This window comes from Microtus oregoni, unplaced genomic scaffold (assembly GCF_018167655.1).
Source record: "Microtus oregoni isolate MIOR12 unplaced genomic scaffold, Mior012 000006F_ref0000085, whole genome shotgun sequence".
In the NCBI taxonomy this organism is placed as follows: Eukaryota; Metazoa; Chordata; class Mammalia; order Rodentia; family Cricetidae; genus Microtus; species Microtus oregoni.
The window spans coordinates 60,554,167-60,566,725 of NW_024543065.1; the positions used below are offsets into that span (position 1 = coordinate 60,554,167).

Consider the following 12,559-nt stretch of genomic DNA (forward strand, 5'->3'; position numbering starts at 1 on the left):
TAACTGTGAGGGTCAGTTCTCACACCAGTGCCCCAGGGTGGCTGTCTCCCAGTTTCCTTAGCAACAGCACAATAAGGCTCCCAGGCAACACAATCAGGTCTGATGTGATCTCACCCTAGGACAAACTGTTGTTGCAAACGAAATGCTAACAGCAGATAAAGACCACAAACTAAGGAAGCAAGCTTAGTGACCAACGCCCTGGGACTGGGGCAGGGGACAGTCCACTGGCTGCGGACTACCCTGTGGCAAAGGCCCTCTGATTCACAAGATGACTCTGCAGAGTGGGTACACAGAAGATTCATTCCAGCCTCGTTCACTGCTGGAAGAAAAAAATCCTAACAGTCAACAGTGGAGGTTGGGTGAATGAGGATATATTCACTCAGTCAAGGAAAAACAGAGCACATGCAGTGAATATGTACAAATTAAAAAAGGAGAGACAAAATATCCCCAAACTCTTGGGGGCAGCTGAAGGAAACAGATGTGAGAGAGGTGCTTCCAGGCAGGAAGATCCAGGAACTCAGGGAACCGCAGCTCGGGCTTCCTGGGGAGCCCAGCAAGACAAAGGCGCTATATTATAAGCATGAAGACTAGAATATACTACCAACTACTGAAGACAGAGAGTGAACTAATTTGCATATTGGTTTTAGTTAATTTACATACTGGTTACTGATATAATTACAATAACTACTATCAATTTCATTCTATCAGTTTCTAGAGTATGCTCAATTAATAATTAGTATTTTACATTATTATATAATTAACATATAACATATTATCAACAGCATATCAATACATTAGCTATATACCAAATAATAAATCAGCACATAACTATTAATTATAATACAATAACACAATTACAACATGTGAAATTATATATCTTTTGGGCATGGGGATGGGAGGGTGCTGGGACTGAGCCGAGGGCACTGTGCTGACTGACTCTATTAGATGCTCCCAATTCTCCATCCTGTCTACTCTCCTGCACCATTTCTAGGCAGCAAGACTGGAATACCAGTTTAAGCACAGGATCTGAATCACCGCAGACTCCGGCTCGGGATTTCAGTTGTGTTGACAGACACTAATAATTATGATAATCACCTCTATAATTCTAGCATCTGGGAAGTGGAGGCAGGAAGAGCACAACTCTGGGACCAGCCTGGGCTACACTGCTGGACAGTAACTAAAAAGAAAAAAGGTAGGTGAGAGATGTCCGTTCTGATGCAGACAAGAGCCCTCTAAGTGCTCAGGGAGCAGGTTAGGCCCAGCTCAGCTGTGCTACAGACTGCTGGCCTGTCACTTGGTCGCCAAGCCTGGCCTTCTGATCTGCTGTTTAAGTTGGCTGCAGTTGGCACCTGCCGGTTCCCTGAACTCTGAATCCTCACTGCTGTCTGAGCACAACGCGGCACCAGTCCCTGGGCCCAGGCTGACCAGCTCCCCAGTACACCCCCTCTTCACTGCTGGCTTAACTGTGGCTTAAACCCCAACTCTTTCTTATATCCTATACACTGCAGGCCAGGTAGGTCTAGACTTCACTATGAGACTCAGCAATCCTCCTGCCTCAGTTTTCCAAGTGCTAGAATCACAAGAGCAAGCCACTATACCAGCTTCCAAAGTTTTTCACCAGGCATATTTTTAAATTATTAATTTTTAATTGATGTATGTGGGTGTTTTGCCAAAATATATGTATGTATACCATGAGTGTGCCTGGTGCCTCCCAAGAGACCCCCTGGAACTGAACTCTCAGGTGGCTGTGAGCCATTATGTGGGTGCTGGGAACCAAATCCAGGTTCTCTGCAAGAGCAGCCAGTGCCCTAACTACCGAGCCAACACTCCGGCCCCACATCCTATATCTTCGATAACTTCTACTCCAGAGTCCGGCAGTCCAGCACCAGAGAGCCCGACGATGGGTCCTACAGTCCGGATGCCAGGATTACCTTTCTGACTTTTGTACTGTTTGGGAGCTGTCCATCCATAGAGGCCATCTCCAGGCTCCTCATCCTTCAACACGGTATCATACTTGGACAGAGTTTCCGTGGCGTAGATGTCATCATCTTCCTCTTCCAGGGCGCCTACACCAAAAGCCTACAAAACACAAGGTTTCAATCAGAGCTCGCAGGCTGTAGGGTCTGTCTGCACTGCAGGACCAAACTGCATTAAGGACAGACAGGACTCTGGAGACCACACGAGCACTTCCACACCCACTGAGAGAGACGCGAGCAGAAAGCCCAGGTCAGAGGAGCCTCGGGTCTATGGGAAGGCAATGACCAGAAGCAAATGCCACAGGCACAATCCTCCAGCCATAGCAGTAGCCACTAGCACAAGCACGGGCAGAGACGTGAAGAACACCCACACAGCACTGAATAGGCAGAAATGGGCTCTGAAAGGAGAAAGGCAAACACGTCTGTCTCTCTCTGGTCAGCATGGTCAAGGTCTGAAGACACGGTGGGGAACAGCCTGAGCAAGCTCATTTTTTGCTGGAAGAATAAAGAAGGCATGCAAAGAAGAAAAGGCAGTGAAACAAAATAACTAACCCTTTTTGAGATAATATCTTGCTATGTAGCCCTGGCTGGCCTGGAACTTGCTAATGTTGTCCAGGCTGGCCTGGACTACACAGATTCACCTGCCTCTGCCTCCCAAGTATACAAAGTAGAGGCATGTGCCACCACACTGACCCATTCCCTTTTAAGGAAGAACCTGTGAATCCATTTGAGAAGGTGAGCAAGTTAAAGCTCCTATCTTTGCAAAAGTAACACAACCTCCAAGTCAAAGAGACTCGGGGCGTGAAGCAGCAGAGGAGGCTGGCTCAGAACTGAGCAGCTTTATTCGTCTGCTGGGCCATCTTGCGGCTCCAGATTGCAATAGACTAAAGCAGAGCATTGGAAAGGTCATTTCTACTTGGCCCCACACGGAGGGAAAAAACAGTCCTCCAGCTGGGAATATGGGTTTCCACCAGGAACACAGCACAGGGCACCATTATTAAAATTAGGATGGCATGGTGGGGGCTGGAGGGATGGCTCAGAGGTTAAGAGTACTGACTGCCCTTCCACAGTTCAATTCCCAGCAATCACATGGTGGCTCACAACACCTTTTCTGGCGTGCAAGGTATACATGCAGGCAGAACACTGTATATATAATAAATCTTTAAAAAACAAAAAAGCAAAAGAAGAACTGGGAAGATAAACATCACAGGAGGCCCGGAAGGACCTCCAAGGAAGTAAAAGGGGCTGGGCATAAGGCTTAGTGAAAGAGTTCCTGTCTAGAGCACACAGGGCCCTGGGTTCCGGCCCCAGTCTTGAAACAGAAACAAACAGAGAAGTACAGAGAGAGAGAGAAAGAGGGGTATGGGGAGGAGAGGACAAAGTGCCTACTATGGGGATGACTGAAGATGGGAAGTGTATTTAGTTCTCACTGTTCCTGTTGTACAATGCAGAAACCTTTACCTGGCCAGAAATTCCCAATTTTCTTCCTTTACTCAGGCCGACATCTTCAAGAAGATGGCTGGTCCCCTCAGATGCTCCACCAAAAAGATTTAGATGTTCTCCTGGCCTTCCGAACAGTGCTTGGCGGGGGTCCAGGCCCTTGTAGGCTAGCCCATGTACATTATCTTTAGGGGTAAAATCCACAGGCATGACGTCTTTAGGAGCAAAAGTCACATTGTCAGGCAGGTAGTCATCATCTTCGTCCTGTTCACGTGTGTGAGGAGGAATTACGGTGAGTCACTACGGGCGTCACGGCCTCAGAGTGCAGTGATTAACTCCAAACAGAACAGTCACCAAACTCAAGTTTCTGTTGCCAGGAATGGTCAGATCCCAACCCTGAAGGAATGATACTAACAAAAGTAACGCCATCGTGAGACCCTAAATGGGCTTGAGAGATGGCTGACTGTTGAGAGCACGCATGCTCTCGCAGAGGACCAGAGTTCAGTGCCCAGCACCTGCATCAGGCGTGTTCACAACTGCCTGTAGCTCAGGGGATCTGATGCCCTCTTCTGATGCTGGTTCGGCACCTGCACACACACAGACTAGCAGGTATACACATACACTAAATAAAAAAGTTTTTTTAAAGAAAAGAATCTAAAACAAGGGGCAGGAGTGTAGATCAAAGTTAAGTTTCAAACCTCACCACAAGAAATAAGTAAGAACAAGGCATGGAGGTGCATAACTTTAATCCCAGCAGAGGCAGGCATGTCTCTATGAGCTCAAGGCCAGCCTGGTCTACAGAATGAGTTCCAGGACAGCTAGGGCTACACAGTGAGACCTTGTCTCAATCAATCAATCAATCAACCAATAAATAATAAGAGTTGGGATATTGGGCTGGAGAGATGGCTCAGAGGTTAAGAGCATTGCCTCCTCTTCCAAAGATCCTGAGTTCAATTCCCAACAACCACATGGTGGCTCACAACCATCTGTAATGGGGTCTGGTGCCCTCTTCTGGCCTGCAGGCATACACACAGACAGAATATTGTATACATGGGGGCTGGAGAGATGGCTCAGAGGTTAAGAGCACTGCCTGCTCTTCCAAAGGTCCTGAGTTCAATTCCCAGCAACCACATGGTGGCTCACAACCATCTGTAATGAGGTCTGGTGCCCTCTTCTGGGCTGCAGGAATACATACAGACAGAATATTGTATACATAATAAGTAAATAAATAAATATTAAAAAAAAGAATATTGTATACATAATAAATAAATAAATAAATTTTTAAAAAGGTAAATTACTTAAGTTAAATTTTAAAAAAAAGAGTTGGGATATCTATGGTGCTAGCAGTTGCTGCCTGTATCGCTGGCATGTAATGACAGCTTTAAGGTATGTATATCTCATGATAGAGGAATCTAACAGATTTTCAAAATTGCTTATGACCTTGTTATTTATTTGTTTATCTATTTTCTTGGGTATCTGGATCATTATTTGTTATTGCATTTTATTATTTAGTTACATTTACTTATTTATTTGAGAGCAATTATGTGTGCACATAGGCATGGATACCATAGAATGCACATGAAGGTCAAAGAACAGCTTGTGGGAGTTGGTTCTCTCCTTATGGATCCCAGAGATCAAGCTCAGGCAGTGAGCCTGGCAGCAAGCACCTTTGCCCTCTGAGCCATCTCACTGTTTTTGAGGCAAGGTTTCACTATATAGCTCAGGTTAGACCTTTCTTTCTGTTCAGCCTACCTAGGACTTAGATTATTGGTGTGCACCAGCATGCTTGATGGTTTCGTTTGTTTGTTTAGATGTTTTCTCTCAATGACTGGGATCAAACCCAGGCTTTGTGCATGCTAGGCTCTACCGCTGAGCTACATTCCCTGCATGAGACGCTAAGATCTCAGCATCATACAAGAGCACACCGACTGTAACATACCTCAGACCCTTCAGAGCCTCCGGGCGGCAGCGCACAGCCATAGATCTTAACACCAGGGTCTACGAAAGAGATCCCAAAGGCATTCGTCATGAGCAACTAAAACAAACAAGTCACCGAAACTGTCTCAAGTGCAGAGACACACAGCTGCGCTTGTAAAGACGCTGTGGCCTCAGGGTCGCAGGTGGATGACAGGCCCACCTCAACCTGTGAGCCAAGAGTGTGCTGCATGGACCCAGAGGAAATTATTCCCGTCTCCCGAGGGTTCACTCACAGTTGGGGACAGAGCACAGGGAAAGCAGAAAACCGTGTTAAGCTGGGAGTGTAGGGTAGCGCAGTAATGTGGTACTTGCCTGGGATGTGTGAAGGCCTGGGTTCCATCCCCAGCACTAAAGTAACAAATAAAAAGGAGGAGGAGGAAATAATGATGCTGAACTATGACTGTGATTCAGGTAAGGTGTGGTTGGAAAGCAAACTTTTACACTCCTGGTGACAGTGTGAACTGTACAATCCTTCCAGAAGTTACTATGCATTACACCTAAAACCTTAAACTGTGGGCATGCCACTTGACTCAGTAAGTCTGTTTCTAGGAATATGCAGCTTTCAAAAACATGGTGTAGGGCTGGAGAGATGGCTCAGTGGTTAAGAGCATTGTCTGTTCTTCCAAAGGTCCTGAGTTCAATTCCCAGCAACCACATGGCTCACAACCATCTGTAATGAGGTCTGGTGTCGTCTTCTGGCCTGCAGACATACACACAGAATATTGTATCCATAATGAATAAATAAATATTTTAAAAAAAAAAAACCATGGTGTAGAGATGGAGAGAGGGCACTTGTTACCCATGCGGGGACGTGGGTGCAGCTCACAACTACCTGTTAACACTCTCTTCTGGCCTCCCAGGGCACTGCACTTGTGGGACACACACAGACTCACCAGACAAATACACATGGACATAAATTAAAGAAATAACTTTTTTTCTTTAAGAAAAGGTCTCACTATATAGTTCTTGTTAGCTGGACTTCAACTCACAGAAATCTACCTACCTCTGCCTCCCAATAATACACACACACACACACACACACACACCATTCGGGAGGCAGAGGCAGGTGGATCTTTGTGAGTTGGAGGCCAGCCTGGTCTACACAGTGAGTTCCAAAACAGCCAAGGCTGTTACACAGAGAAACCCTGTCTCAAGAAGAAAATGAAATGCTATAGTCAAATGTCATGGCATATCGCTATAATACTAGCACTCAGGAGGCTGAAAGCTCCAGGCAGCCTGAACTTCATACTGCAACCCTGTCTCACAAAACAAAACTAAACAAACCAACCCAAATGAGCACCATACCAGTGGGCACAGCCAATAGGCTTACCTGGTCTCTGTCGGCGTGGCTTTCTCTTCACCCGAGGGCCAACTCCTTGTCCTTCCTTCCAACCCATTTTTCTTAGGAGTTCAAAGCCAACAGACAGTCTAGACAAGACAGGGAAACATTCACAGTGAACTTCACCAGTAACAGGCGACTCCTGACCCAGCACCTCTGCCTGTCCTGTCCAGTTCATGCTGCAGTAACCACACAATGGCACGGGCCTGTGGGCCAGCCTGGGCTTGGGAACGTGTCTGTACTAGGAGAGACACACATCTGCCTCTGTGGGCCTGTAGAAACTCTGGGCAGTCCCCGTTAAGGAAGCCTGTGGCCCAGGGATACCAGGAAAGTCTGAAGCTAGCACATTAGGCCACACACCCAGGAGCAGAAGACAAAGTATACAGAAATCAAAAGCTGGTGACAGTCATGCAGTTTCCTAAGTCTGCCCGCTCAGTCAGGAAAATGTAACTTCTCTCCTCTAGGCTTTCCCTGGACCTTGGGCTTCACCAACATGTTGAGCCTCCTTACTCTTTCTCAAAGACTCCCCTCCCCACCGTGTGCCTGCTCTCCATGTTAGCTTTAAGAGTATGGCTTTTTCCCCATTCTCTCCTCCAGTCTCCTTCTCTAGGCAGTCACTGGGACTCACACCCGGCTTGTATCTTTTAAACTCTAGTGAAATTGTCCTCAAGCTGAGGGTGAGGAGAAAGGAAGATAAAGGGGGGGCGGGGGGGGCGGGGAATGGGAGGTGGAGAGGAAGTAAGAGTAGAAAGGGGGAGGGGAGAGAAGATAGGGAAGGACAGGAAGGTACAAGGGTTGAACCCACAAGGCCTGTGAGGAAGATGGGGAAGGGAAGCCACCCCAGCTCCTAACAGCCTTCCAGCTAGGAACCCAGCGGCTGGCTGGTAGCTGGAGCTCTAGGAGATTGTACTGCAGTGATCACAGGAGACATTCTGCGTGAAGCCCCTTCTTCACTTAGACTCCCAGGCAGACAGCATCTGCACCTGTAGCCGAGCTAGCCCTGAGATAGATCACCACATGTGTACAAAGCACCGACGCCCAGAATGAAACCCTTCTCACTTTGCCGGAGTGATGAGATCATCGAGCAGAGTGGCTCCAGGAATAGGGGCTGCAGAGGCTGCCAGTTGCCTGGCTTTCTCCCGTATTCTGTCTTTGGTTTTGGAAGCAAAATCATCTGTGGTAACGATTGCTTTAGGTGCTATCCCGAATTCACTAAGATCCTCCAAAGAAGAAAAGTAAACAGAATTAGTTCATTTACACACATGCAACAAATGCACTTGTACTAACACACACACACACACAAAAACAACAAAGTTTTAAAGAGATTACTTTACTATAGATATGCAAGAGAGAGAGAGAACTCTGGGGACAGGAGAGAAGATTCAATGGTTCAGAGCACTGGCTGTTCTTCGAGAGGATCTGGGTTCGATCCCAGCACCCATATAGTAACTAACAATTATCTGTAACTGCAGCCCCATGTAATCCAATGACCTACTGATGTGCATACATACATGCAGATAAAACACCTATATTCATTAAATAAATAATAAAAACTTCAAGAGACGAGAGAGAGAGAGAGAAGTCAGATATGGTAGCAATTGTCTGTGATCCTACAGGGGAGGCTGAAGCAGGAGGGTTGCAAGTTCAGATCCAACCTAAGCTACATAGCAAGACTCAGTTGTTCTGTTTTGAAAGGCCTCCTTTTCCTCCTGGTAGCGTATAGCTTACTGTTGCATTGTACTTGACTGTGCTCAGGGCTGAATCCATGCCTAGGTTTTAAGGTCCCGGGAGTTTGATTTACCCTAGCTCTCAGTTCTGTAAACCATGGGAAGCTTCTGGGTGACTGTGAAAAGCCACAGGCTCAGCACCATGGATGCTGTTAGGGCAACTGGAGATTATCAAGGACATTTGCCTATATATGACATTCCTGACTTCAGAGACTGTCCCGCTGCCCCCAGCATGACATGACTTGAGTGATGGAGAAGTCACTGGTACAGAGGACACTGCACCGCGAACATCTACAAGCGAAAGCCTCAGGACGAGCAGGAAAGCTTCTGCTGCGCTTTCTGGGCAGAGGGAAGGTGCCACAACCAAGGACACTCGTGTCATTGCCTGACCCACCTCTTCATCCATAAAATCTTCAGGTCCAAGAACAGACCTGTCTGCCCTGTTCTGTCTTGAAGACACGAAGGTAGAAGGTGTCCATCCTGGAAGGAAAGGAATTCTGACCATTACGATCCTAGACAGTATTTCATCGGCTGTTTGTTTGCTTTTGTTTATTAAGATGGAGTCTGGCCAGCCAGGAGCTCACTCAGTAGACCAGACTAGCCTCAAGTTTGTGGTGTTCCTCCTTCATGACAGTTTGGGGATTAGGTATGCAGCTCAGAGATGGAATGCCTGCTTTACCCTGCAGCGAAGTCCTGGGTTCTGTACCCAGCAGTTAACTGGGTGGTGGCACAGGCCTTTAATCCCAGCACTTGGGAGGCAGAGACAGGTGGATCTCTGTGAGTTTGAGGCCAGCCTGGTCTACAGAGGGTTTTCCAGGACAGCCAGGACTACACAGAGGAATTCTGTCTCAAAAAACCAAAAATAAATAAATGGAAAAAACTCATTCAAGTTAACTGGGTGATGAAGAACACCTATAATCTCAGCACTCAGGAGGCAGAGCAAGTGGATCTCTGTGAGTTTAAGACTAGCCTGGTTTACATAGCAAGTTCTGAGTTAACCTGCTTGATATAGTGAAACCCTGTCTCAAAAAAGAGAGAGGGAGGAAGGGAAGGGAAGGGAAGGGAGGAAAGGGGAGGGGAGGGGAGGGAGGAAGGTGTACTACTTTAAATACAGAATTAATTAGACTATCTAGTGTGCCATTTTAATATCTTTTTCTCCAGGTCATGAGCAGGCAGTAGCCGGTGTGTTACAGTCCTGTGGCAGGTGGTTCCTGGGTAGTTCTGATGTTACTGAGGCTCCTTAACCTCTATGACCCCCGGTTGCCTCATCTGCAAAAATCCCTGTGACACCTGTCCTTAGTCACGGAGTCAGAGGCAGTGATTAGCTGAGAGTATGCCTGAGGGCACTTAGAGCAAAGTCAGAAGAAATGGAAGTCACTATCTGGTTTTAGTCACCTGCTGGAATCTCCCCATTTTCCATAACGTAGAAGGAAAGCTCTTCACTTCCAACAGCACTTAGGTCAACTCTGGGAGCACCCCAGATGTTCACAGAACATTCCTGTGTTCTATGGTGTGTGCACCAGAATGCTTAAACTTTATTTTGTTTGTTTTTGTTTTTTGTTTTTTTTTTGGTTTTTCGAGACAGGGTCGAACTCACAGAGATCTGCCTGCCTCTGCCTCCCAAGTGCTGGGATTAAAGGCGTGCACCACCATCGCCCGGCTTAAACTTTATTTTGTAAAGCCGGGAGGGGATCTGGACATGGTAGGCCATGCCTGTCACCCCAGAACACGGAGGCAGCCTGAGCTACACAAAGCAAACCTCGGAGTGGAAATCTTGAGCCCTAGCAATCATGCCTGAGCGGTCCTCTGGCTTCTGTAGCACCGTACCTTCTTTAGAGCCGACAGTATTGAAGTATCCTGCGGAGAAGCCACCACTAAAGGCGCCGTGAAAGCGTTTATACCTTCCTTTCTCATCCCTGACAGTCTGGTCCTGAAGAGGAATGGGTTTCTTTGGTCTTTCACCTGGAAAACAAATAATGAAAAAAGAGAGGAGGCTATGCTGAGTTAGAGAGAATTTAGGGAAAATGTCACTTCTTAGACATAATGAATTGCTGCTCACTTATAACTCCATGTATTACCATTTATATGAAGTTGCTCTTTCTAGACTTTATTAGCTTGTAGTCTATAAAATAAACTATTCTCTTAAGAAATATGTTGCAGGGCTGGAGAGATGGCTCAGAGGTTAAGAGCACTGACTGCTCTTCTAGAGGTCCTGAGTTCAATTCCCAGCAACCACATGGTAGCTCACAGCCATCTGTAATGAGATCTGGTGCCCTCTTCTGGCCTGCAAGCATACATATATACAAAACACTATATAGATAATAAATAAATAAATAAATCTTTAAAAAAAAAAAGAAATATGTTGCAACAAAAATGTCCAAGTTGGGAGCTTGGAAGATGGCTCAGGGGTTAAGAGCACTGGCTGCTCTTGCAGAGGACCTAAGTTCAATTCCCAGCACCCACATGGCAGCTCCTAACCATCTGTAACTCCAGTTTCAGGGGATTTGATGCCCTCTTCTGGCCTCCATGGCACCAGGTATATGCATAGTATATATACATACACACAGGCAAACCTTCATAAAATAAATAAATCTAAATTTAAAAAAAGGATGCATGTCCAAGCCTGGAGACGGCTTATGGGCAGGGGGCTGCCATACAAGCGTGAGAATCCCAGCTCAGGTCGCATTCCCAGAAATCACTGTGGTGGTTGGAATGAGAAATGGCCCCCATAGGCTCGTGTATTTTAATATCTGATTCCTAGCTGGTAGCGGTGTTTGTGAAGGTTTTGGCATCTTTAAGAGGAATGGCCTTGCCAAGCATAGTGGTGCATGCCTTTAATCCAGCACAAGGGAGGCAGAGGCAGGTGGATCTCTGTGAGTTCAGTGCCAGCCTGGTCTACAGAGTGAGTTCCAGGACAGTCAGAGCTAAACAAGGAAACCTGGTCTTTGGGATGGGGTGGGGGAGAGGAGGAGGTTGTGGTGGAGGTATGGTAGCAGTGGTGTGCCCTTGTGTCCCCGCTGGATGGACATCACTGGGGGGCAGGCTTTGAAAATTTATAATCTCCCCCCACTTCCTGCTCACTCCCCCAGCTGTGCTTGCTGTTGAGTCAGCTCTCTCGGCTTCAGGCTTTAGCAGTCTGCTTCCATGCCTCCCTGCCATTGTGGACCCTCTCTCTAGAACCCTAAACCCAAATAAGACCTTCTAGAAGTTGTTTTGGGTCATGGTTCATCACAGCAACAGATGGGCGCCGAATGCACCCACACAAAGCCAGATGTACTGTCCCGTGTGTGCAATCCCAGCATTCCTCTGCACGCAGGAGGATCCCTGGAAGTCCACGGCCTGATGCGCATAGGAGCCCCAAACAAGGAAAGCCTGTCTCACAAGGTGGAGGGCCAAGACCTACGCCTGAGGTTATCCTGTCCACCACACTCATGCCAGGGAACACATGTGCTCACACATATAAACATGCACACACACACAGTACACCAAAGATAAAAACGTTCTGCTTCTCCTACTAAATTTCATTACAAAATCCAAATTCAGGCTGGAGAGATGGCTCAGTGGGTAGCATTTGCTGCTGTGCAGGGCCCAGTGCCAGTGTAACAGACAAGGTGGACGTCTGTAAGCCAGCGCTGGGGAGGCAGAGATGGAGTGGAGAGCCTCAGAGGGGGTGAGACGCTGGAGTGGCACGTGACACAAAGAGCTTTTTGACAGTAGGAGCACTGTTTGGGGCCCAGGGCCTCCTGCATGCTAAACATGTATTTTGCGGAGATATACCCCCAATCCTGAAAAGGAACACTTCTGTGCCTTTTCTGGAACACCATCTCTGACTCTAGAACATTCTCTCCAGTTTCTACCCTTTCCCTCTAATCTTAGGAGTTTCCTTCACATCCGCAAATCTCTACTTAGTCATGAATGTGCTCTTTTTAAACTGGTGTGTGTGTGTGTGTGTGTGTGTGTGTGTGTGTGTGTCTGTGTGCACACATGCTATGGACTGTATGCCTGTGTGCACACTTGCTGTGATATGGCTGTGTCTATGGATGCACACTTGCCATGGAGTGTGTGTGTGCCGTGAAGTATGTGTGCCTGCATATCACACA

General features: G+C 47.1%; 1 protein-coding gene across 1 annotated transcript in view; it reads right to left on the reverse strand.

Annotated features, from left to right (window-relative positions):
• Gpatch1 (G-patch domain containing 1) overlaps window positions 1-12,559 on the reverse strand; it is a 43,725-nt gene that overhangs the window by 23,409 nt on the left and 7,757 nt on the right. The window contains exons 2-8 of the mRNA XM_041655059.1: window positions 10,287-10,421; window positions 8,854-8,939; window positions 7,792-7,952; window positions 6,724-6,821; window positions 5,356-5,414; window positions 3,438-3,680; window positions 1,932-2,079 (exon numbers count right to left, since the gene is read on the reverse strand). Of these exons, the coding sequence (XP_041510993.1) occupies window positions 1,932-2,079; window positions 3,438-3,680; window positions 5,356-5,414; window positions 6,724-6,821; window positions 7,792-7,952; window positions 8,854-8,939; window positions 10,287-10,421 (930 nt within the window). The remainder of the gene's footprint in view (window positions 1-1,931; window positions 2,080-3,437; window positions 3,681-5,355; window positions 5,415-6,723; window positions 6,822-7,791; window positions 7,953-8,853; window positions 8,940-10,286; window positions 10,422-12,559) is intronic.